This window comes from Rhopilema esculentum, chromosome 13 (genome assembly GCF_057945365.1).
Source record: "Rhopilema esculentum isolate cy_ngs chromosome 13, ASM5794536v1, whole genome shotgun sequence".
Lineage (NCBI taxonomy): Eukaryota > Metazoa > Cnidaria > Scyphozoa > Rhizostomeae > Rhizostomatidae > Rhopilema > Rhopilema esculentum.
The window spans coordinates 10,362,914-10,390,089 of NC_142827.1; the positions used below are offsets into that span (position 1 = coordinate 10,362,914).

A 27,176-nucleotide genomic window follows, 5' to 3' on the forward strand; every position below is an offset into this window, starting at 1 on the left:
TGCAAGTGCCATACTTTGAAAGTTCAACTACTACAGAAATGTTAATGCGTTACAATTGTTGGAAACAGGAGCGGATCCAGAGCAAACTTGAAGGAGGGGCAGTTGGTAGTGGGGGCATACCTTCCAACCTGTAGAGAAGGAAAAGCGGGAGAAATCGCGAGCGGAGCGAGCGAAAAATTAGAGCTGGGGGTCTGGGGAGCGCTATGAGCCCTCCAGCGGGTCCAGAGCAGCGCAATGGTAGGGGTCAAGGAGGCGAAGCCCCCGGAAGCTCCTGACATTTTGCGTTTCGGAGGCCTCAAAATGGCTCATGATTCTTCAATTTCTCTGTCTGTACTAATATGTTAATAGAAAAACAGTTCTTCGTAATCAATAGGTCAGTAATATCGAAGAACTTTCTTAGAAAGTGAGAGAAGGCAAATGAAGAGGCCGAAAAAGTTCTGGGCTTAGAAATGCCACTGTGCACAATTATAATTATATTTTTATAGGAAATGTTTTCTTGCAATCAATTCCACAGTTTGGCGTCTGGCTTTATCCGATGTCGTAATTATTGTAATGTTGTGAATACATCGAATCGTTTCGTCCGTTATGAAAAGGTTGCACTGTTGACAGTGATCTTTATTCTTCTTTATTTTATACCAGCTTTTTATTTTTATTATAAGTTTTTTTCAAAAATCGGGAGGATTTTTTAATTGCGACGCCCTTGAACAGCTTGACAAAGCAATGAAGAAGGGTGTCGTCTTTTTCTTTTGATTTCAGTAAAAAGGTGTTCAGAAAAGTGCTTATCCTTTTCCCTGAAAAATTACTTCCCAATTACTACACTCGTTCATTTTAATAAGTCTACTTCCATAACTCCTTGTCCTGTAAAGCCATCTGGGAGTTGAATCACTGATCTATAACACCATTTTCGGAATGAGGCTCAATCAAGATAGCCGCGATGTTTGTTAGTAACAGCCACTAACAGCTTAAACCATGAATTCTAATTATATGGCCTGAGAGCTGTTAGTATACTAAACTCACTTGGTATTCGCAAATCTCCGCAATCAATATGTCGTATCGAGACTTGAGAAGTGAGAATTTTACTCGATATTTATTTTTTCTTAGTTTTTAAGCCGTGCTGTTTTTGACCGCATTTGTTTGTGTTGTTTTGCTCGAAAATCATAGATTTATTTTACTTCACTATAAGGACACGAGAAGCGTCATTGCAAAAGTATCTGTAGTTGTAAATGTAGAGAATAGAGAATTTAAACAAGGTTGATGATACGGCATATTTAAAACAATTATCAAGATTTAGACAATGCTAGCTAAACATGCCTCAAAATTTAATGACAATTTATCATATCTCCAACTTTCTCATTACAATTTGAATTTATAGCAAAAACACCTAATGATGTCCTGAATAAAATGAAATTCAATTTTTACAAATTACAAATTCAATTCTTTTTCATTTGTTTCTATTTACAAGTGTTTTAATCAAATTTGTTCCGCAGATTTTACAGAAATGATGAGAGCTCTTGGGTACCCAAGATTGATCTCCATGGAGAACTTTCGTTCTCCCAATTTTCCATTGGTTGCAGAGGTCTTAAAATGGCTGGTACTTAGGTAACATATGGTTTATTTTTTATTCTTTTTTTTTCATTTTGGATACTGTAGCGCTGCCATTTTCACTGAACAGATGCTTGATCCTTTAGGTCTATCAGATTTTTTTGGTTATTGTCAACTGCAGCCCCTTCAAGCTACTTCCCAATTTTTGTTCAGGTTCCACAAAAGTATGATTGTTTATAGCTTATTTATAATGCTGTGGCCTTAACCTATAATTAAATGACAATATGATAAGAAAAAAGGGAACAGGCTATTAAGAATGAATATGAAAATGGCAGTTATCAGAGTGAAGGGATGCAGCAAGGGTTCACTTGAATCATTCTCCATGGACAAATTTAAATGCAACCATACAGAAGAAATAAAAGGCAACACTCTGTAATGAAGACAGAACATTAGTAGGATAGTCAAGAACTCAGACTGAAGCTGAAAATTACATTGTTGAGAAATAGGAATAATATTGAATGGACAGATTAGAAGCATACAAAGTCAATTTTTTATATATTTCTTACTTAATATTATGGGAGGAAATGGGCAAAGTGGTAGGGAATGCGGAAGAGTCGGGCCTGGCTGTGAGCATTTTAGCAGGCGCGCGGTACATCATTCTCCTCGGTAAAGTCAGGCGGGCGATTTTTATAAAGGTATATGAATAAACAACATTCTTCAACAGCTGAGTTTACAAAACAAGTTGGCCATTCTCAGACTAAAATAAAACGATAGTTTCATATAATCCCAAATCAACAACATACAAAATTTGTTCCATTGATGTAGGCTTCAACAGCCGCCTTTGCACCGCCTTTGCACCGCCTTTGCAAAGCGGGTTCAAGAAAATAAAAGCTTTATCTTTAGCACAAAGTCTGCACCAAGCAAACATCACCATCCTCTTTACATCTATCTCCTCAATTTTCCTTTCAAGAAAGCCCCGTTGTGGTTTTTTTTAAAGTTCTCAGCGATCCTTTCTGGTTACTCGCCATGTTGAAATGTTTCACATGTTAGGAATATTCAATTGGCCTTTGAAATTGCATTCTGGTTGAAATTAAATCATTTGAAGGATTTTCTTCCCTATTGCATTTAAAAATGCTTTGTTTGTTTTTCGCATTACTTGTTAAGTAGTTAACGAGTTTACAGGAGTAGATGACCTCCTGAGAGATTAAAACGTTATTTCTAAGTCAGAACAAAGGGGATCAAGTTCCTATCAATATTTTGGTTTTACTTCAAGAGGTGTCAAAAAATGAAAGGAAGACCAAGGCAGGCGATTAACGTGCGAACTGACATTGAGGCGAGCAATAAATAGCTTGTCTTGATTACCCGAGGCGAGCCTGGAGGTGCGTGCGGGCGATCGCCCACCTCAAAGGGCCAAGTCTAAAGAGTCATTAAAAACAACCAGAAGTGCATAAAAGCCAGATATTGATTTTCCCAAGCCCAAATAATAAGCTGTTCATAGCTACTGTAAAATATATCATATAAGAATTTATGGTCACAGCAATACCTGCTTTCAAGGATAAAATATGATTTGTTGCTAAGTGGTCTTTATTTTTACAGGTATGACCCTAATGTTGACATACCAATGGATGTTGAGGGTCAAAATGATAGAGTAATATTCATTAAATCAGTTGCTCAGTTTATGGTAAGATACTGTTTTAAATTTGATATTTGATATGGACAATGAAAATGATTTGACATATGAAATTGCGTTTAGCATAAGTTGTAAGTTAATGCTTCCTATAAACTTCCTTTTTTAAGCTTTGCTAGAAATGCACCTGATAAAGTAGATTATAGATTTAATATCAGCTCTTTTTAATAAAGAAACAATGCTTTGCCTCATATCCTCTCATCTAGTTGTAAAGTTCTTCCTCTTCCTAAACATGAGGATGTCTCATTTTTCTGCAAACAATGACCAATTCCTCATTCATTTCTAACCTGGAAGTTTCGTTCACTGGTAGTTCAGAGTATAAAACTAATCAGGAGAAGACCTTTTAGGGAGCTCTTCAAATCCAATACTGTTTGTTTCATAGGCTCTTTGAAAATTTAATTTAATAAAAAGTCTATTAATTTGTTTTAACTCAAGTCAGTAGAAATCTGTTATTTGGCCAATGAAAGGCATTATTATGATTATATGAATATATATTCTAAACCAATATATTTTTAGGCAACCAAAGCACATATTAAGCTCAATACAAAGAAGTTGTATAGTGCAGATGGGTATGCAGTAAAGGAACTCCTGAAGGTCACGTCTATTTTATACAATGCAATGAGGTCAAACTCATCTGATGATGTAAGTGGTTTGCTTTGATGATCCCATGAAGACACAAACATTTTATATACTTTATTATGCAACAAAATATCTCTCCAAAGAAAAACCTTGAGGAAACTTTTCAGTTGTAAATTCTACTAGAAATAGATAGGCCAAATAAACTGTCTGTCTATTTGCTCAATTTCAAGATAATAATTTGAACCCAAAATTTTACAATTTTTAGAGGCAGTGTTTATTTTAAACTATTCCTGCCTCAGTTCAGATCTGGCTTCCAACACACTAGCTTGTCAGTTACTTTCCTATTAATTCTTTTGAAAGTTCAAGTATTCAAAGAACTTACATCTCATATTTTTTTGTCAGACTCTATAGCCACTTATGTCGAACAAAGGAACCTTTCCCTCTCAAAGTTAAATTGCTAAAGGTTTAAAGACTTCTGCTAATTGCTTGAATTAATACATTAAGACTAGATTGGTAATTGACAAGCTTCTAGTTCCAGAATTATGATGAAGTTCCTTTCAAGGGTGTGGTGGAAAGGGTGCCCTGATGGTGGGAGGTGTGAATAAATTATGCTATATTTACTAATCTCTTTGTAAGAACTATAGCTAACTCTGGCAACCCTGTGAAAAGGAAGCCACCATGTCCCCACTTTGTTAAAGTTTACATCAAAATATTTTTACAAACTCACTTAATTTATATCTTCTCCAAAAAGCAATCAAGCCATGAGGACTTGACAAGGGTGAAGATTGATGTCACTTCTAAGGTTTGTTTTTTGATACTTTGCATTTTATCTTTGTACCAGGCCTATTTGAGAGGGGAGCTTATTCAAAACTTGAACTTCTTTAGAAGAAACACATTTAAACACTGTATAATAAAAACAACAGGATTTCTGATCTTTAAACTTCATAATAAAGTAAATAGATAAAAAAACACTTCAATTGATATTGGTCTGATAAAATTACTGTATATTCATAGACTAAGGAAAACATCGGAATGATGCCAAGTGATTTTGTTATAAAAACCACAATTACATCAAGAATTAGCTTTCTAACTGATTTTTCATGCATACATTAAGCCTGGTTTTAAAATCTTTTTTTTTCTTGCATAGTTTTATAAAAGGGATTAATTTTGGTATGAAAATGGTTAACAATATGCATTTTGTAATCCCTTCAGATTGGTGATTTGAAAGCATCAAGACAGCTTGCTTCAGAAATAACAACAAAAGGAGCCTCATTGTATGATTTGCTTGGTCGTGAAGTTGAACTCAGGGTAAGATTTTCAAGCCAAATCTTGATCCTCAAGTTATATTTTTCATCATAATAGCATATCCATGGCTGTTTGGGATTAGATCAAAGTGTCTTTCTAGTAGCTGCTACATCAAAATCAACTGCCTTGCATTGGACGTGTAAATCAACTTCTAAAGGCTTCCTTTTATGGGTTATCCTTGAATTTTCAGTCGCAAAGAGCGATTCACAAATTGCAGTAGCATTGTTATAACCTAAGTAGAGATTTAAAAAATATGTTATTGGATTTGAGGTTCTGAGCAAAAGGTGTTACTTTTTATGATGTTTGAAACTTTATTATCCAAAGAAAAATAAGCCCCACAGATTTCTTTTAACTCTGATAATCATATCTTGATTTTAAAAAAGTCTTTTCCCTTCACGTCCTTCATGCTTTCAAATTTTTTATGTTGACAAAGTGAATTTTCACATGTAAATTAGTGACTTGCAAGACAAATTCAAAAAAAATATGTTTCCATTAAAAACCATCTTTTATGCAAAAAGACCCTCTGAAAATATCTTAAGTTTTTACTGCCCACCCCATCAATTCCAGCTCCTCCTACTTTGAAACAAATTCCAGCCCCTTATTATGCTTTTCATTACAAATTTGTGTTATTCTCTTCAGGAACTTAGAAATGCCTCTGTTGGCCGTCCAATGGATTTGAATGAAATTGAGAAGGGAATCAGACAAAGTGTGAAGAGTTTGACGGTAAAGAATTCAATTTCAATATTAAACTCCATTTGCTAATACTTTTTATATGCAACAATTTTCTGGACAAAAGTAAAAAAAAAAAGTTCTCAATATCCCATTATTTTTACAAATAACTCACTAATAATGTGTTGATATTTTACTTATCATCCAGAAAAGCCTCCTCAAAAATGTTTCTAGGGGGAGGGGGAAAGGTAACATGTTAAAAGCCAGAAGGATAATTATTTATTGTTTTTTTGAAGCACAGATTGGAAATTATTAAGGTGGGCTAGATTCCTGGGGCCCCTTTTTTGTTGTCTTTGCGATAACAGGCTAATCAACATCATCTACTGATAACAGGCTAAAATTTTGTATTGGCTTATATCTGAAAATTAGTTTGGGTTCTTTAGGGTGAGATAAACAAAACAAAGAAAATGCTGGAGAATATTGCGTCAGATGAAGCTAACTTAGAAGCAAAGATAGAGAAGAAGAAACAGGAGCTAGAGCGCAATCAGAAAAGGCTTCGAAGTTTAGAGAGTGTCAGGTAGGTTGCTGTAGCGTACTGCTTTTTCTTCACAAGCAGAAATGACGATCTCTTTGCAAAAGGGAGCTGAGAGAAGAGTTTGCATGGGTAAGGATATATCAACGCTAGCAACCAAAGATGGGGAAAAGATAAGTTTGACAATTAAAGGAAGGTTTTAAAGGCAGTTTGCTAGTAAGGAATAGTTTATGTGGGGAAGGGCTCAATTGTAAGTTAAATAAAATATTGAACTAAAGTTTCGTCCCCGTAAAATCTTTTGATTCTCCCAGGGGCAATGTCAGTTTCCCAGCACTGAGAAAAAAAGAGGCCTTTAAAACGTTTTTGATATGTTTTGCTCTGCTCTTTGATCTGATGTATTGCTGCATAATAAACTGGGGGGGGATTGTGGTTTATTTTCTCATGCTAACCCTATTTTTTCTAAAGGTCAATGTAATGGGCTCAGTTAAGCCACATTAACTGTCATCATCCTTTAAAACTTCGTCTCTACTATCAGTCATTTCCTTTCATTGCAGGCCTGCCTTTATGGATGAGTACGAAAAGCTGGAAGTGGAGCTTCAAGGGCTTTACGACGTAAGCCACAATTTCAGCTAAACGCACGTGATCATTTACGTGGAACACTATCTAAATATGTTTTGCTGCGTCTTATATACAATTTTGTTCTTATTTCAATAGGAAGAAGTGTACCATATATAAACGTTTTTCAAATCAAACTAAATGCTATGATCTACAATTTGTTTGAACTCAAAGTTTCTCCTGTTATTTTAGCGATATATAAAGATTTCTTATTAATTTATCATAGGTGTACATTGAGAAATTCAGAAACCAAAGTTATCTTGAGCAATTACTCGAGGAGATGAACAAAGGCGAAGAAGATAAAATCGAGGTAAAGTATTTGAATCAGTTTACACCGAGAACTTGGGTCCAGTTTCAAAATATGATCTTCAAACATGCATTCCTCGTATAACGAGTTGCGTCCTGCGCAGCTACTTATATTTGTACTGTCTTAAAATTATTCAAGTATCAATCTGACATTTCAATGACCACATAAATTTGTTACAGTTGCCGACTATTGTTAGTGTCAAATGTGCTGTGTGGGCATAAATCCGTTTGAATTTGAACTTCTAGAATGTGCACGGTCTTTCTGCATCCAGTACCAGACTGAACTTTCGTCCGTTTACCGACCTTAAAACGAAGTTGAAGACATTTCTCTGCCTGAATCCTGTCGCCTTACGGTGTAATTATTACACAGGCGAAAGCATATCTTGGCGAAGAATGCCCGAAAACACTTGTTGAATTCCGGGTTTCTGTATCCATAAATGAACGGGTCCGCCACGCTGTTGATTAACGCGATCAGGAAAAACACCCTTATGTACCTCATTCGTGTATAGTCACCTTCTACCCCTTCTGGCCATATTGACTGAACCGTAAATGACAGAATGAGATATATGAAACATGGACCCCAGAACACAAAGAAAGCCAGAATTAGACTGCCAAGAAGTATAATGGCACCACGTCTCCTTGCATCCTTAGAGCTCTTGATAACAGCCCTATTTCTAAAATGGCGGATGGTTGCTACGAGTGACAAAATCATAGTTACCATTGGCAGTAAAAAGCCCAGTAAGAACCCTGCAGCTGTCCAAACATATCCGTTTCCATCTTTAGGCCAAATTCTCTCGCATATTGCATATTTAGGGTCGTACTTGAAGGCAAGAGTATTAGGAAATATGAACGCAATCGAAAACAGCCATGCAAGAACAATGAAACCAGCAGTCTTGGGTTTTGATTTGAACCACTGTGCTTTAAGCGGGTACTTTATGTAGACGTATCGCGTAACTGAAATATACATCAACGTTAACACCGAAACATACGTTACGATTGCGAATGGCGTAACACCGATCGTTAAGGCGCAAAGGAAATCTCTTGTTGCTTCTGGGTATTTGCGTAAAGCTTTGAGGTCAACAAAAATATGAGGATAAGCAAATATATCAGCCAATAGATCAGAGAGGGACAGGTTTAGAAGAAGCATGTTAAATGGAGTCATGCGAATGTTCCTCTTTGCAAAGAAGTAGCAAACCAGACCATTGCCAATTAGACCCAGTATTGTTATGAACGTCATAAGGGAATTCAGCAGCCAATGAAGAGCCGGCGGCAATATCTCAACATCAGTGTACTGTGTAATCGCCTCGGTTGTGTTAGGTGCACCATAGGTTTTATTCAAAAATGGCAACGTTTCCATCTTTGCGCAAAGTTTTTTCCCTGAAGAATATTAAAATTTTCAGTGAAAACATGCCTAAAGCACTTTTTAAAAATACATGCTTATTTTGCAAAAAAATTTCTGACTTTCAAGAGCATTTTAAATACGACTATGCCTTGAAGGCACTGAGTCCGACGCATTTCGCTGGCCAGTTAAATTCCCATTGGTTAGACTATACAATAGACCTATTGTTACGGCGCCAATCAATTAATCCTCAATGTTTTCTCGATTTTAAACACGCTGCAAAGGCTATTCGCTATATAAACTCAACTCTGAACGGTTGAATGACGTAACATAGGGCCTTTAAAAAAGTTTATTACAACCCCAAAAAATCTCGAACAAATGTGGAATGTTTTGTCTCTAAAACTTACAGTCCAAGGTAATTGTTTTTTGTCTTTCATCTCGATTCAAGTTTTCACAGTTGAAAATAAGACCCAAAAATCAATCTAAACATATAAAAGTTGCTTGCCTCTGGAAATATTAAATATCGCCAGTGTTTAAAATGCATTGTGGATCCTAAAGTTCTGGATATTTGTCAATTTTTTGATAGAAGAAAGCAATAACGTCTAACATACAATAAAGAGAAGACTTTTTTGAGGCTAAGTTCACTCTGTTTTATGTAAAAACGCACGTTAGAAGAACACCGAATAAGAAAATGACGAGCCTCAGATGAACAGTTAGAAGAAACGTCAATGTATTTTTCTCAATTAATAGAATTGTCTGCCTATTTAATAAAAACAACTTCATAAGAACATGAGCTGGTTCAAAAGAACAAATTAAGAATAACCCGTGGCTTTGGTACAGTACAATTTAATTTTGAATAAAGTTGCCAAACGCCCTTGGAAAATTTTATCTCAAAAACGAGAAGTTTTGTGCTTTGTCGGTGATCTAGGGGTGCTTTTTGGGGAATTTTAAACCAAGAGGTAAATCACTGCCTGAAACTCCCGTTAAACTTTGATATAAATCCTATATTTGTTTTAAAATCTCTAAATTTTTGTTTTCGTTGAAATATTTTACGCTATTTGCAAGAGTGAATTGTCCCTCGTTTTAAACTTGTCGGGAAATGAATGGTATAAGAACAAATTAAGAACAATCCAGCCTGTAAGTTATGGAAAAATTAAGAACAGTGAAATAGAAAATAGTTCTCATAGAAAAAAGAGTGCAGTTGTAGAAAAACCAGTGTAAAAATAATTCAACATTATGAGCCCTCAAGCCACAAGTCTTTCAAAAAGACCGATCCTTGGAAAAATTATCTGGTTTTTATAAAAGATTTGAAAGCAAGCGAATCTCACGAGCCCTACTCGTGAAAAACTCTTGCTGAGCAAATTAAAGATATTTTGGAGTTTGAAACGATTTGACCTACGTATAAATTTACGCCACACTGTTGTTACGCAATAGGGCAATATGCAAGTTTTACGTCAGAGAAAGTGCATTTGTGGACAGTGTGGACAGTTTCCAGTTGCGCAATAACAACATCAAATGTAGCACAATGTTGCCTTCTTTATGTGTCTCGTGTATGTAACTGACATGTTGGAAAACTGAACGTACTGTAAATTATCCTTTGCGTGTCCGAAGGCCTTCCTAGGGATATATTTTTGAAAAAAACCCTTCAAAACAATGCGTAGATGTGTAGGACTCTTTACAAAAGTTACTTGTTTACCAACCCCGAAAAAGACTCAAAAAGAAAAACATGTCAGAAAGATGTAAATATAAAATGAACGAAAGGGCAAACTTGTTTCACTTTTTGTTCAAAAACGAGCTCAAAACTTCATTTTAAATTAAACCAAAAGTTTATCAGCAGTTTACTTCCTTCTTCCTCTCGGCCTAAACATACCAAAAAATGAGAAGCATGCGATGCCGCTGCCTTCAAGACTTATATATTTTATACGACGAATGAACAGTTAACACTAGTTGAAATATATCTTGATTCCAGTAGGCCATGCTAATTAGAGGTGCACCAGTCACTAAGATCCTTGAGCGTTAAAATGTGTTCTGCTACCCAGAACTAAAACAAAAGTTATCAAAAAATAACAGCAGCATGGATTAAATACTAGATTTAACAAAAATCAACTTACCAATTAATTGATATCTTTACGACCCGGTCTTTTTGAACTCGAATCGAAGTCGCCCAAAACCACTTTGTCTCTTTATTGCCCAAGCGTCCGCATCGCGTGTGTTGTACGTCTAACATACCCAGTGTATTTCAACACCTTCAGTGGGCTAACTGTCGCTTTTCATTGAAAGATATATTGCCTAGCCTTCCAGATACTGTTCCATTGAAAAGAGTGCACCAAGCTTCTGCAAAATTCTACAGTTATTGACCTATAAGCTTATTCACGTACATTTGGTATTAGGATTCTCTTTGATTTTTCTATTTTTTAATAATGTTGTTTACACTCGTGACAGTTACAATATCGACCGATCATGTTTCCTGTTATTCATAATATTGGCACTTTCATGTGGATTAAGATGTGCCTGCTCATGCTTTTTCGAATAGTCTTCTTATAGGTGCTAATGTATTTTCGCCACATCAACACAGATTTCATTTTGCTTTAAAATATCTCAGTCCAGACATGCTGCCAGTTAAGATGAAATTCCTTAGCCAAGAATATTTTTTGAAGAAAATAATTGTAGCATGTGGCTATCAGTGAAACCCTACATAGGCAGTTTTCAAAGACTTACACTAAAATTTTATTATGGTATTTTCAAAAGTAAATACCAAAAATCTTTGTATCACGGTGAGGGTAATAACAGCAACAACTGGTATCAGGACAATATTATTTCTGGTATCAATGTGGTAGAGTCAAAAAAACATCACGGCCCCAAGGCTACTGGCTGAAGGAAGGTTGTAGAAACAGAAAGTAATTGAGGAAGGTGGCCAAAAATTTGGAAACTGGAGGAGGTTGAAAAAGTTTTATCAGAGTTTAAAAAATCTTAAAATTCTTACGGTAGCAATAAACCCTGTCGCTCTGAAATATCCATATTTTACTATTTTGTCACTATTTAAGAACTTACTGTACCAAATCTCATGAAAAGATACACAAATAAAAGTTAGTCTTTGCTTATCAAAATACAATAGAAAAATTGGGAAAAAAACCACAATTAACCAAGGAGGAATGTCATGAAAAGGCCGTTCCGTTTTGTTTCCAACAAATATACTTAAAAGTAAAGTAAAAGTAAGAGTTGATTTTCAGCAAATATATACTATTTTATATGCTCTATACACTGAATGAATTATTTTTGAAAAATGTCCATTTTCAGGGGGGTCACACAAAAAAACATATTTCTTAAATGTCATTACCCCCTGAATGAAAACAGTTTCAAAAAAATTTTCATTCAGTCTATAAAACGTACAAAAAAGAACAAATCTACAAAAAATTAGCCTTGTATAATCTTCCTGTCTGCAATTATCTTCAGGACAAGTTGCATTGGCATGAAAAATGTAGTTTTCAGAAAATCAACTTGAAAGAAAATGAAAATTTTATAGCGTATGCATCTAAGTACACGAGGGGAGGAGCTTTTCAAAATAGCCAGATGCCATACAACCTGTCCCTTTAATCCCATAAATTTATTTTGCCTTTTGTCAAATGGAAAATTTCTAACCACGTTCCTTGATCAGGCCACTTCCCACCCCACCAGAAATAATTCAGTTACACCTGATTTCTCTTGGGTTCTGCTTTCTATCATTAATAACTCGTTGGGCGCCATCATCTATAAACACTGATATGTTTTCTTCGACCAGGGATTGGATGGCGAATCTAGCAAAACTGCTGAGGCGGTCATATTAGAACCGCAAGATGACCTAAAAGGGGACGTGAGTGACGATGAGGTGGATGACCAAGACGACATCCCAGAAGACCGTTCCAGACCAGAAAGACCTCGATGTGCAGGTAAATTAATTTTATTTTAAAAAAAAAAGTCCCTAAGTAAAGCTAAACTAAATTCGTGCTTTGAAAATTAGAGGTATACGATAGAGTTTATGAGCCGAGTAGACACCAACCGGGCAACATTTATTAATTTTTATGCTTGATTTGTCCCTACGTTTATTTTTGAATGCACGGCTGAAAATGGATCTACATTTGTCGGTTTGGAAATAATTACTGTAAAATAACTGTTTTGACCTTTGTGTCATAAGCTGACATTTCTATTAGCTCACAAGGATTTATCTCCAGCGTGGGCTGGTCTTGTCTCAGAAAAAAAGTGAAACAAGTTTATAGTCCACGTTTTCTTGAAGTATTACATAGTTTTGCAGAAATCTCCTTCTACGGCCCAACCGCAATGTACTTAGTTGGCATAAAGTCCACACAGATATAAAAATATTGTGAATGATTCTCTCAAACGAATATTTCACAAATAATTCTAGGAACGTTATATATGCAAGAGGCCTTTTGTCGAACCATGAGCAAAATTGCTACTGCTTCTTATGAATTTGCTATCGATAATAACAACGCCCTTTTCAGGTGGCAGACCAAGAGTTGAAGGAACTATGACTGGAGGTGCTGATTCAGACGAGGTAATACTCTAGAGCCGTAGCTTTTTTTGAGTGTCAGTTCATTATATGCATAAAGGGGATGTGTGTCGGTCTCATTACCCTGGGTGCCAGAGCTTCAGAGAGTCAAAGCATGAAAAACGGGGGAAGGAATTGCTAAGGAAAATGGAAGAGGAAAGGGGAGAGACGAGCATAGGGTACGGTTTCATATGCTAATTTATCGTGGGTGACAGGCCCCAATGTACAGAGACAAAGGGAGCTGGCTATTCTGGGCCTCATGCTCCAGGATCTTTACAGAAAAGATTTACTATTCTTGTGTATTTTCCTCTTAAACACACCAGCGGCTCTACCGAACCATACAGTGTACCATAACCTATTTTTTCTTTGTTTAGTTTCCGAAAATGCTACACCAATCTACATTGAGACCAGGACCACTATCAAACCCGTTTGATAATTATTGCAGTTCCATTTTCATGGGAAATGCGAACCCTCCTAGTGCCGCAATGTGGAAATATGCTAAAGCAAATGCGTACACCATAAAATAGGTTAATTAACCCCTTTCCAATTGTTAATATTGCAAATTTTTGTATTTGTGGTACAAAGGAAGAAGGAATGTAATTTTTCATGTCATTCTACTCGTGTCTTTCTCATGCAATGATTCTTTGTTTTAAGGAGGATTCAGATGAGTTGTCTAGTGGCGGGAGTGACATAGAGATGGACGAAGATGGCGAGGATGATGAGGACGACGACGATGAACTTATTGATGGGGATGACGATGATGATGACGACGATGAAACTGGCCATATTGGAAGAAAAAGAGGGAAAGTCGACATGAAAAACGCCTTGAATGACAGTGATGATGATTTTTAAGCACTGTTTGCTTGTAAAATAGATGTAAATTGAAATGTTGTGACCGGTAGCTGAAATAGTTGTAAATGATTAATGGGGAACTGGAAAGCGTCCGTATCTTTGTTTTCTTCGTCGAGTTAGCTTTTAAAATTGAGAAAGGTGTAAAAATATGGCACAACTAACAAAATCAGAATTTATATATTTATGTAGATTGTTTCACTTACGGAATTAATAATCTTACTTGAGTTGATTGTTCACAGAAAAAAACCCATTGTTCTTTTTTTTAATTTGCATTGTTCATTTTTTTCATTTAGTATTGTACATCTTTTCATTTGAAACATTTCTTCAAAATGTTCACAATCATATGGTGAACATCTGTAAGAACGTGATTAGGCCAAACTTTTTACATTCAACATATATCATATGCTTGTTGAGATGCTTGTCTGCAAAGGTTTACAAATAGGTTTCTGAAAAAGATTCACACTCTGCACTGCAGCCACTCTATTTATACTTAATACTGAAGCATAAAACAAATTATATTTTTTCCTCTTTGTAACGTTTTAGTGCCCGTTTTGAAAATTATAAAAATCACATAAGCAATTAATACTTCACTATTGAGATTTGAGTGTTCATTGTCCTACAAGAGTTAGTAATTACAAGTCTTGATGTCAACTTTTATGAGACTAACTATGTAGATATTTCAAGGCTGCAAACAGTTGTTCTAGTAATTTTCCGGTGATATGAAATTTTGTTGAATCACAAGCATATTTCTTGAAAAAGCAGCCAACCATAATTAGGGCTTCGTACAACATTATTAGCCGAGAGCCATGATGTCCCGTTTATGCAGCTAATGCAGGATCTGCCCCTTTTATTAAACACTGTAAAGAAAAGAAAAGATAGAACATCTAGTAGTGACAGGAAAAATTGGAGGCAAAAAGAGCAGAGGAAGACCACGGCTTACATATATCTCTAGCCTGAGCAAATGTACTGGATTGAGTTTGTAACACCAAAAACAGGGCAGTGTGGAGAACCATGATCGCCAACGTCCGGATCGGATAAGGTACCCACAGAAGAAGAAGAAGAAAGTCTCATAATCGGTTCTTTTTACTTGCGAACGAGACGAACAAAGCGTAAAAAAATGTAGTCACAGGCAAAAATGGTTGCACGTTCAATAACTGCCCACCACTGATCGCTGATTTGAAATGAGTTAAAATTTTGTTTGTTTTGTTATTTTGAAATTTTCTCATCTCCCCCTCTCTGGTCGAAATATAATTAAATCTTGACTGTTCAAACGGTATACTATAGATGGTTTATAAGAATTATTTTAACTTTCATTGGTTAAACAGCATATTTTACCAGAGCTGTTAACAAATTAAACATAGATATTTAAACTCTGGTCAATGCATATTATTTAGGAAAACTAAAAGGTAAGTAGGCAATATGTGATACAATTTGTATTTGATAACATTTATCCAGTAAGTTCTGAATCTGGTAAACAGGCAATATTAGCCTTCAATAGTGATTATTGTGTTTTCTTCTGGTAGCATAAAATTTAACTCCCTCTAAATATTGGCCCTCGACAAAGTAACAGCGCAGTGAGAGAACTGCCCCCCCCCCCCTTCGTATGGCGGGTTCACTTGCATATGACCTTATACACCATGTGAGTTCCATAAAACTCTGAGAAAAGGACATAGACTTGACACTTATCCAGGGAATAGATTTTCAAAGGATCTCGGGATTCACCCGTCTCGATTCAACTATATGCCACGTGAAAGAAGCGAAGTGTGTTTGGTCTATCAAACAACCTCCTTAACAGTTAACCAGAGTGGCAAGAAAACACAGCTTTGTGCAAGTTACGATTGTTGTATTAATTTATTGATTTAATGAAAAACATATTCTACCTGTTAATGAAATAGGACAAATTTAAACTAAATACTTTTTAAAATTACTTCTGAATACTGAATACTTTTAAAGCTTACAGGTACGATTTTGACATTATACAAGATAAAGCTCTCTTAACTTTGTCAGAAAGTTTAGCCCCCGAATAACTCCCTCCCCCAAAGGAAAAGGTAATTCATCGAAAGAGCTCCTTACTTAATAACAGTTTCCAGTGTAACCAGTTACAAGCAGGTATTATTAGAGACAACGGGCCGAGAATCATCGAGAAGGATCAAAACCAATGGCAAGATCCGTTGAGGTCGATAAATCCTTGGCATACGTGCCTCGCCATGGCCCACCTCCGAAATCCACGTAAACCGTATTGGGGAAGATAGTATCACTACATTATTAATCAGTAGCTAAAATCGCAACACGTTTGCTAAATCAAGTGTTGTACTCACAGTTCTAGCATACTAGGATCCGTGGTCATTTCTGCTAGCTCTCGGACCTAGACAGAAAAAAATCAATTAAAAACTCTGGCTAGCAAAACCTCTACTGGCATAAACAGTGGAATTTTCGGAAAATAGTTTTACTGTTTTTGCCATCACACAGCTGAGACAGAGACGCAAATAATTGAGATTCTTAGGGAGGGGCAGCAAGAAATTTGCAAAACCGAGAATCTGATGGAAACTCTAAAATAGAAACTCTTTAAAAATTCACTGGGTTTGCCCTACCACTCAAAAAGCTCAATTTCAGGCATTAAGCTTCCATACGATGCCTCTACACTTTTAAGCCTCTAAATGTACCCCACTTCCAAAATGACATACCAAACAATTTGTTTTCCCATGCTTATAGTCCTGTATACTCTACATGCTTATAGATGACATCTAAACAGAAAATTTTGAAGATTTTATGGTTTTGGAGATTAATAAGAGATTGAGAAGAAGATTAATACAGATTTTGGAAAGCCAATTGTACGCATAGAACTAGCAACAATCTCAATACAAGAGGTATTAATAGTTTTCGTCCACTTTCAAAGAAAAAGTACTTACTTGTTCATTTGAACGCATGAAATTCTTTATGGCTAAGACACATCTTCGAGCTGCGAAAGTCATAACAATGATACATTCAAAATCACTATAACATATAACAATGATAGATTAATAAAGCACATGAAAAATGATCTGTGGTGCTGTATAACTTTAGTTCCAATTGAGAAGTACAATCATAAGTAGCACAACTAAAGAATATACCCTGGCTAAAAGCTTAAAAGAAGTGTCAGATGGGTAAAATTTTCACTTAACGTTAAAAGGCTGTTGCAAATTTGAATAATAAACTACAGTTACATATTACTAGTTACATTACTTACAAAACTACTTTACTACACTACCAAGATGATACCGCAAGAAGCACAAGGCTTTGTCTACATTGAGGCCATTAAACATAAAGTTTTAAGAACTTTGAAGACAAATAAATTTGAATTCAAGCTTGATATAAAATCAACAGCCATACATATAAAAACATATAAAAAAAAGCAGCTTCGATGTATTTAAGAAGACATCAACCACGAAAAATATATTACACCAGTCCCAAAAAGTGTTTTCTGATTTTGAAACTACACTATTCTTTCAAAGTATCGTTATGTTTGGTACTCTGTTGTTATGTTTGGTACAGGTAATTACTACTGTTGTTTTTAATTCCAGCATGATTTTCTTACTCTTTCATTCGTTAGAATCTCTTTAAGAGATTCTCTCTCTGTCACAAACTGAACTGAAAACAACTCACTTTGCAACGAGCCTTTCTCTGCTGAACCAACCCAGTGCAGCAAAGCAGATGACAACTCTATTTCTAACTCTTCATCCATCTAAAAACAAATCAATTTAAGAAAGGTTTATTCTAGCTAATTTGCAATCGATAAAAGCTTTCCATCTGTGTAACCACACACAGAACTTCAACATTTACACTACACTCATGATGGACTCGTTGGTGAGCACCAAAGAAGGGGCGGAATGACGTAGTTGAGAGGGACTTTATATAGAGGGACTGGCACAGCAGGATGAATTGGACAAAGTTAAGTGAAAGAGAAATCTAATTCACCATTGTTGCAACCCTGCAGCAAGTAGGCCAAGCCGAGGTTGATGTTTTTATTCTTTCGATAATTTGAGGCTACCGTTTATTTACGGTATTTACGTCATATTTTACAACTACGTATTCCGTATTAAAAATTCTTTCTAAAACCACTAAATGACATTTTTGCGTGACATGTTTTGTTTTGATGATAGAACATTTTACAAAATACATTGTTTTTATTATTAATTTTTCATCTGCAGATGGACTTGTTTTTATGTAGTTCGTATCTTTTTGGCCAATTGAACCTCGGTGCTCTTACGAAATGTATACTTAAAAAAAGACTGTAATACACTCCGTTTACCCTTGAAGAAGCTGAGACATCAACAATGACAACAATTAAATTCTTGCGTTGATATTTCTCACCACCAAAAAAAAGAGAAAACAAAAGTAAAGCTATTTATTACCTTTGCTAAACTCATGTTGTAGGCAAAAACTAGCGCAACATCGACTGTCTCTTTGCCTGCTTTTGAGCTAAGCAAGGATCCTACACACTCAGCTATAAAACTTCTGTCTAGGCCTGAAATTTCATCGTTGTGTTCATTCATCAGCCAATCTCGATGCTGCTGGTCACTGAAAAGATTCGATCCCTACAGAGAAAACACCACGTCAACTTTGCCCAATTACCGTATGCTTAAAAATTAATTCATTGAATTAAGATAACAGCTGAATATTGACAGGGGAAACAAGAGATTTGCTATCAGGTTGGTTTAAAATCCCTAAGCTGGGAAACAAAACTTTTACTCAACTTCTCAAAATATCAATCTAAATTGATGAGATATTCCCTAAAATCAGTAAACAGGCTCACCGTTTATAGTTTAGAAGTAATTGAATCTTTTAACAGGAGGACAAAAGTCACGGATGTATCAGGAGATGCACCCCGAGTATTGGCAAATAAGTAAAATGCATGACTATTTAAGTAACATTGCCCTTTTGCGTAACATTATGCCCCTCCCTTTCTGTGTCTCTATTGTTTAGAGGGCACTTAATTATTGAGAGAGTTTTTGCATTGGTCTGCTGCAATCAAAAAACGAGAATAAAAAAATGAACTCTTAGAGCAAATGTTCAAGCATGCCTGTTAAATTTTACTGATGTTCTGTTTGATCTCATATATCTGAAAAGCTCTGTTTACAAGCCTGGGGAACATTTTTACCAAAAATATTAAGCTAAGTCTTTGTTCATTGCTCAGGAAAACAAACTTTCATTCGATCCAGCATGATTCCCTGAAAACATTTTGATCTTTTAAACAAAACAGAAAGTTGAGTAAGAAAAACGTTTTACTAACCAGCTTCAACACATTCGATGCGACATCTTCTTTATATGAGCATTCTCTAAATGTTTCGATCAGCCGTTTGAACATAACTGGGCCTAGAATGATAATTACAAGCATCTCTTCTACTGAAATTTCAACAAAGATATAAACGTCAAGGGAGTTGATGCATTCTAATCATGTGGCAAACAACATAAGTTTGTACGAGATAAATCTTTTAAAATCGCAAGCGTTGAAAGTATTGCTGGCGACCGTCAAATGCAAGAATTACACAACAAACATTAAATCTGCAGCCACAAGAAGTTATGATTCTTGTAAACATAAACACGAGGTTTAAAAGTATTGCACACAAAGGCATAGAAGCAGTAAAGTAGTGATGCAATTTTCATTGGCTGAAAGGCATATAATGTATTAAATATAAAACACCGCAAAACGTCGAGAATAAACAACAATAAATACACGCCGGGGCGAAATATCAGCCTTTACTGATTTACGTGCATTTATTGTTGTTTATTCTCGGCGTATTGCGGTGTTTCATATTTGCTACATTTTATCGACTTTTCGCCGCAAGAACTCCTTGGAGCCCGTCGAGCAGCCTGCTACAGTGGTCTTTTCTTCATTCACACATATAATGTATTGAATGAAACTAAACAGAAACGCAGAAACGCAAATCGAATGACACGCAAATTGAATTCCTGCATAGGAGAGTGACACTAAACAGCAGAAGAGCAACAGTAAAGATATTTAAGGAAAGTGACTTGAGGTAGGAATTGAATAACGAATAGGAATTCAATCTACAGTAGTATAAAAAGCTAGAAACCAGAGCAAATATGTCATGAAGATTGACTTCAATAATAAAAATATTCGATCACGGCACTTACTTTCTCTTATTTTCAATATTTTTAGTCCATTGCGCAAACTTAATATCGACAAAATGTCAACAAATGAAGTAAAATGCTCTTTTTCTTTCTTCTCCTCCAGAATATCTAGCATCTTTTCTAAAGGTAAAAAAATATTGTAGTAATGATTTAGCAACAGAACGGGTGATGAAAGATCTGATATGCAAGGTAATAAATCTGCATTTTGCGTTTTCATGGGTTGGTCTTTCTAACATAGTTGGTAACTTTAGACTTTCATTAATGCGTTATGAAAGGTGGTATAAAGTCAGTCAGATGCTAGAAACATGCTCTTTCTTGCTTCGGCAGATAAGCTAAAGTTTGGAAAACACTGAAAAGTAGACGTGGTATTTAGATTTATTTTCCGTGGCTCTTGACCTTGTTCGTCACGAGTTCTTAAGATTCTGACAGTAATAAATGGTAGTCACTGCCATTAAACGAGCCATCTTAACAAGGTTGTGTAATTTGATTGAAAAAGGGGCAAGTAGACATTGAAAACTTGCCCCCCCTCGCATTACCTTAACAGATTTTTTGGGTTCTGTCAGATCAAGGTTCTTTCAGCCAGAATTTGAAGAAAGTAATACAATTTTGTTTTTCCTGAAATTCAAACTTTTCTCAGATAGAGAAACACAGTTAGAGCGTGCATTTCCAAAACCTAAAGAAATCACATAGATAAACACAACGTTTAATAAAACCTTATTTGACCACGCCCTAATGTCACACGTCAAAGTCAAAACAAATTCTACGATATTAATGTCACGACCTCCCTGACACTCCCACAAAAGAGGCTCAAAGAGAGAAGATTTGCTCCCTGATTTCAAATTTTTGCATTTCTCTTAAGGTCAAAGAGTTTTGGGTGCCCCTGGGTATACAATCTAAAAAAACTGAAATGCAACAGTATGATTGCATGGTAATTTAAATGTACATGTTAGTTGTCTTGTAGCATATTGCAGTTTGTCGAATAGAGAATCAGTTTACATACAGTAAGTAAAAAGGTTGGAATCGTTTAAGGAAATGTGTTAGTCAAAGCCTTTTGCAAATATAAGTGAAATTATTTGCTCTGTGTTTATAACCGATAAACAAAGTAATCAAAGCATCTTAAAAATAACTAAACGAAGTGTGAATATCCCATTATTAATCAAATCCAGCATTATATATTTAAAAGTCAATCAAAACCATTGCTTCCATCCATTTTTTGTCTTTATGTCTAAATCTATTGTTTTTACCCCCTTCTCAAAGTCAAAGGAAATTTCAAAATCTTGTTAGAACACCCCCCTAAAAATTGAAGCAGACGTTAAAGAAAAATACTTAGAAAATTGATATTTGATATTGAACTTACGTAGAGTATCAACAGCCTTTTCTAACTTTTCATCGTTTCTTGTCTGATTGTCTATGATATTAGGGTTGATAATATCTTCTGTATTTTCAAACAGGTGATGAAATCTATTGCAACATTCCTTAACCTGTCGAAGAAGAACGTTAGATTTCAGCAACTCCAATCATAAATCTAATGGGGAAACACAGGATGGCAAATCAGAAAACTAGACCGCAGGAGATAAGTAACCACGTCAGCTAGGGACGTCTTTGGAGAAGGCAGGGGATTCAAATGGATCTTCCTGATGAAACTTTCAAAATTTGTCTGTTGAATAGTATAATCAGTCATGTAGTATAAAAGATCTTCCATTTGCATAAGGATGGACAAAGGACTTAAATTCTTTTTCCTTTTCCAAAAAAATTGCTAGACAATATTTTAGGTCTCACAGAGATAAATATTGCCTTTACACAACATAGATAAGCCTCTTTCCTGCGCCACCATACCAGCTTCTAGCCGCAACCGTGTAATATCTTTCTTGAACCTCTACTTGCAACAGTTTTTTAAATTATTGTTTAAGTGTATAAAGGGCATTGTGCAAAAAGAAGCAATCCATGACAATCTCTAAAAGGGTGGTCTTCTAAAGGGGTGGTGATTGTTCTTGGGGTGTAGCCCCTAGCCCGTCCCACTGTTCCAGTCAGATTTTTCTCGTTACCCACGTCTCAGAGACACCAGAATTTACCGTTTAATGGACTTCCCCGAGCAGAAATCAAGGAATGCAAACTGGGCCATGACCAAACTGGACAAACCCTTCTGTCAGAATCGAAATTCGTTCAGCTCTGTACGGAACTTAAGCAGCAACGCCCTGTGCATCCTTAGAAATTTGGGCAAGTCATCTATGTTTCCTGATCATTGTACAATTCTTTCACTGAGAAGAACGCCATAGCAAAATAGCCTTATAAATCGAATGATTTTCAAAATATAACATGCAAATCGAAAAGAAAGCTTACGTCATAACTAAATGTAACAGGGGTTTCGCTCTTGCGGTCACTTTTCTTTACTGAAGTTTCAGGCCTATAAAATAAAATAGTGATAGAGGACATTGATAAGATCTGTTTAATTGCTTTGAAAAAATTTAAGATGTTTTTTAGAAAATAATTGCCAAACGAGCAAAACTTTGAGCCCTTTTTTGAAGTGAGCTAGGTTAACAAGTATACTGAGAATCTAATGAATTTATGAGACTTTTATAACGTAGTTCTTAGTCAACGTAGTGAGACATGTATAACATGTATCAATATAAATTTACCAAAAAAATTTTTACTACGAGGTTATTACAAAAATCTTTTCTCTACCTAAAATCTTTAAATTCTACAAATTTTGACACGATTTGTTTCTAGCGTTTCACAATTAATTCCATCACTTTGCATCTAATAAGAATTAAAATGCAGACAAGAGCTTTCTTAAAGTTGGAATCACAATATTAACTCACTCTCTCATATCATGCTGACTTCTTGACAAAAGACTTGAACGACTTGAATGGCTTGAATGGCTTGAATGGCTTGAATGGCTTGAATGGCTTGAATGGCTTGAATGGCTTGAATTCATGTTAAGGTTTGCTAATGGTCTTGTCGTATTGTCTAGCCTTCCACCAACAGGGCTTCCCATACCATCCATAAATGTCTTCAACATTGCACCCATTGGTGTGTTTGCAACTTCTCTTGGTAGGTCAAGTATATATGAAGGAATCTTCTTCCCAGTGAGAAATTGGGCTACCTCATTGGAAAAGGTATTACAATTGTGCTCAAACAAATGGTATTTTTCAGGCCTGAAAAGTAACAACACAAGAATTTACATGGAGATTCTCATATATAAAAGATTGCGCATTGTCAAGATAAGCATGAAATGTTTGAGAGCAAAATCGACAAGATAGTGAATGAATTGAGAATGACAATGCAAAATGAAGGGTCTTAGATTTGAGTGGGTTGTCATGCTTCTTAAACACTTGGCAGACACTTTGTCAAATATTGGTAGGGGGCAAGCCTTTTGTTTTGATAAAATAACGTCACATTTTCCCATTGCTTGAGAACAAAAGACTGTTCTTCCTTCACCTCCCCAGGTGTCCACCACTGGTCTTATATTTCATCAATCTGAATCCAGAAGAATGTTTTAATGTCTTGCTGTTTCAATTTAGACCTGAGTGCTGTTATAAAAATTTTCAGCAAACTATGCTTTAAAAAACACATTGCTTACGAGTTTGTGGATTGACCTATTTTGATCAAACCCAGCTGATTGGGGAGCAGAAAAAAATAACAGCATCAAAAGACAATACTTCAAACAGAATTGTTCAGTCCTTATTGCTCAAATCTTTAACGTTGCATGTCTTCATTGTCACCATTGAATTAGATTAATCATTACATAGAGTCATATTTAGCAATGCAACCTCAACTTTAGGTCAGAAACAAGCAATAATATTCTTCAATCAAATGCAAAAATTGTGGTTTATGTTTATGTTTTGTTTTACAAAATGAAATTATGGTTTTCTGAGAAACAGCTCATTTAAAATTAATCAAGTCAAACAAATCAAATCATCAGGTGTTTCCAAACTCAGAACTCAATCATTCTGACTATGCAGAATTAAATAAATTAGATTTACTTTGATAGATTGAATACTCTCACTAAATGATTTTATAAATTGTTTTTTTTGTTTGATTTGATCAATTACTGATCAACACAAAAATTAGTCTTGTGGCTGTTAATTCTGCAACACAAGTAGTTGATTTTAAACATACCTAAACTGGTCTTCTCCAACAGCAAACAAAAACTCATGAAAAAGATCAAGAGATACATGAGTTTCTCCAAGATCCACAACCTCATCTGGAGAACCAATTATTGTTTCACCCTATTAAAAAAATTCAGCATAAGTCTTAGCCAAATGAAGTTATTATATTTATCTATCGATCATTTATGAACAAATGTTGATGTCTCCCGCTTTAGATTTCATTAAGAAAGGATCACAAATAACCTAATACCACATTTTGGATGACATACAGCCACAGATACAGATGTTGTATTCTCTCCCTGCTTTGCTAAATACAAATTGAGACTTGATGGCTATTTAAGCAAAGGTATGTATCCAAAATAAGAATGTTTGAAAAAGTTTATGCGATGTCAGTTCATGTGGCAGAAACATTACCTAACACCTTATTATATTATCATTTCAATTTACAAACTAACCCCACCGCAACTTTTACTCCACCAACCCAAATATGAATTGGCATACATAGATCTATGGAATTTCTGGCTATTTGTTCGTGAAGCTGAATAAAAGACTTTGTCTTATTGCATGCATGGCCATATTTTGTATCCTTGTCATGGCATGATGTAAAATTATTTTTACTTAAGAGTCAATCTTAAAAAGAAACAAATTGAATCAAATTTACAACACACTGGGTTCATCTGCATAATTCCACCACTTCCAAAACAGTATTCTGTGCCAAAACAGACTACACCAGTGTGCCTGAAATTAACAAAATAATAAATAACAATAGATAGTTCAAAAAACATTTTGACAAGTGAAAAGTCAATAGTCCCATAACCCAATGAGAATAAACTGCAAGTATCAAATAATAAATTGATAAAATTTATATGCTTACATGATACAGAAAGAATAGGAAAAAAGTACAAAGTGATAAAAGTTTTAAAAGTTTCATGGTTCACATTCTTAGATTGAATAAAAAAATACCATCACAACCACTTACCAAACTCCACGAATATGTCTTCCTAAAAGGAAAATGGCTGTGTTAAACACAAAAAGTAGCCTTTCAACTCTAGAATACAGGCAAAATTCTGAGAAAAGAAACTGAGCATGAGAATAGGTGGGCTTTCATTCCTAAGTTGCTTATGTAACTATATATGAGAGGTGCAATCACTTTTCTCTTAAATCGTTTAATGTAACAAAAGAAAACAGATAATTTTAAAAGCTCATTTTCAAGTATTTCCATGTAATGCCAGTTAAAAGTCTAAGAAAATTTAAACTTCAAATTTAAAGTATTTAACACCGTAATTACCATGCTAGGATATGAATCAGGACCAGTAGCTTTAAAAAAAGAGAGCAACAAATTTGTCAGCATTTTAAAAATTTGCACCCAGATTTTGAGGTTGTCTTTTTTACTGACATATTAGATGACAATTCTAATTAGCTGCAAGCTTTTGCTCTTCTACTGCTCCTTTGTGACACTCTTAAGATACCACTGAGCTAACAGACTTCCTGTTGTTGGAAAACATCTCAACAAGAAAATTTTTAAACACCATTTGGAATGAAATGTTTCTGTAGTTTATCAAAATGAAAGACATTTGACTTATGCAATGAAATTTTGCTAACAGTAATCAAACTGCTATCTAAACTTCAACTTTGCACAGCCAAATTTGGCAGAGTTTGTTGGCTTAAATGTAAGAGATTTACACAGAAAGTTATTGGGAAAAATTTGGATTTGTTTAAAACTTTTGACACAGATCTTAATTGGCTAGAGCAATATTGTCACCAGTGTATTGAAATAATTCAAGGTATTCAACATTCTTTGGCTGTCATTATTTGGTTTTTAGTTATCCAAGGACAATCCATTATAAGCAAGTTTTAGGGTTAAAACTTTATTTTAAACATATTTTAACATATCGTTAAACAGATTGTAGTAAAACAGACTTTGTTAAAGCAGATTTGAAGTACATTGAAGTCCATTTGAATTTACTCAAACGCAGAACAATACTTGCATTAAGAAATAAGACAAACAAAAGGAATCAATACAAACCTAATAATACAGAAGAAAGCTGTGCAGCAAGTCCCTTTGTGACTTCATAAACGTGTAGATACACTTTTGCCATGTTTGATCAAATTTCTACACCTTTATGCTTGCATGCAAAGCAGTAAATCTATAAAAATTTTATAACAAACAAATATCATTAAACATAGCAAAAAATTTCTTCTATAAAATTCACTGCTATTATGAAAAGAAAAAAATTACCAATTTTGAAAACAGAATATTGTTCTAAAGTTAACTAACAAACTCTGTCATTGCCTTCCTCTTGTGGAACTCTGGCATTGCCTTCCTCTTGTTGTCTTGTGGAATTTTAAGCCTTTTTTATAACTTAAATATTACATATATTTGTATGCAATTTCAGTTTATCTAAAAACGAATATCAAATAAATCAATATCTTGAATTGCCAATCACAGAAATTTCATAATTCCTCGTTAATTCCCTTTCTAAAAAATAGTTTTTGAGACTAAAAATGGTACAGTAAATGCTTATCAGTGAATTTCGGTAGATAATTCATGCCTTTGCAAGAAAATTCATGCCTTCGAGCCTTTGAAAGAAACATCAAACCACAGTAAATGCTGCCAAATTTGGCTAAACAGCACAAACGTATAATTCTGGAACCAGCTTTTCACATTTAGGCCATAAAAAAATCTTATTTTGCAGAGGTATAAAAGAATAATAGTTATATATGTAGAGATATATAAATACGATATTTGATTTGTAACTGTAAAGCAACAATTTCCATGACTAGTATTAGAGAATTTTGTTACCTTTTCTTGTGCTCCGACTTCGACGTTTCTATCAGATTGCTTTCTTCCTTCTTCCAGAACCTTAATACAGAGCGAAAAAGCTGACTGATGCTGACGTATGCTGACGAATGCTTTTCACGTGAAAGAGAGGCTATTATCGAAATCGAACCAACAAATCAAATAA

The 27,176-nt window shown here is 35.1% G+C and overlaps 3 protein-coding genes across 5 annotated transcripts; 1 reads left to right on the forward strand and 2 right to left on the reverse strand.

Annotated features, from left to right (window-relative positions):
* The first annotated feature begins 909 nt into the window (after positions 1–909).
* Positions 910–14,061, forward strand: LOC135692019 (intraflagellar transport protein 38). Its single transcript, XM_065210035.2, has 13 exons — positions 910–1,067; positions 1,488–1,599; positions 3,139–3,223; positions 3,746–3,871; positions 4,560–4,610; positions 5,021–5,116; positions 5,753–5,836; positions 6,226–6,359; positions 6,869–6,926; positions 7,156–7,239; positions 12,353–12,500; positions 13,071–13,123; positions 13,772–14,061. The coding sequence occupies exons 1-13, from the start codon at positions 1,046–1,048 to the stop codon at positions 13,967–13,969; spliced, it is 1,251 nt and encodes a 416-aa protein (XP_065066107.2). The 5' UTR covers positions 910–1,045; the 3' UTR covers positions 13,970–14,061.
* Positions 1,138–27,160, reverse strand: LOC135692016 (uncharacterized). 3 transcript variants are annotated; one of them, XM_089112033.1, is made up of 16 exons: positions 27,014–27,160; positions 26,237–26,357; positions 25,190–25,211; positions 24,879–24,948; positions 24,221–24,330; positions 22,999–23,256; positions 22,921–22,953; positions 22,442–22,505; positions 21,459–21,582; positions 20,105–20,221; positions 19,239–19,321; positions 18,361–18,543; positions 17,612–17,690; positions 16,879–16,928; positions 16,288–16,334; positions 14,214–14,826 (listed from the first exon to the last, which is right to left on the reverse strand). In XM_089112033.1, exons 2-16 carry the CDS (start codon positions 26,307–26,309, stop codon positions 14,820–14,822), a joined length of 1,320 nt encoding a protein of 439 aa, XP_088968159.1. In that variant the 5' UTR covers positions 26,310–26,357; positions 27,014–27,160; the 3' UTR covers positions 14,214–14,819. The 3 variants fall into 3 exon arrangements, with proteins under 3 accessions (XP_088968158.1, XP_088968159.1, XP_065066105.2); XM_089112032.1 differs by lacking the exon at positions 14,214–14,826 and adding an exon at positions 1,138–5,345 and having other exon boundaries at positions 22,921–23,256; XM_065210033.2 differs by having other exon boundaries at positions 22,921–23,256.
* Positions 7,233–8,844, reverse strand: LOC148958644 (somatostatin receptor type 4-like). Its single transcript, XM_089112035.1, has one exon. The coding sequence runs from the start codon at positions 8,590–8,592 to the stop codon at positions 7,540–7,542; it is 1,053 nt and encodes a 350-aa protein (XP_088968161.1). The 5' UTR covers positions 8,593–8,844; the 3' UTR covers positions 7,233–7,539.
* Positions 27,161–27,176: the final 16 nt, after the last annotated feature.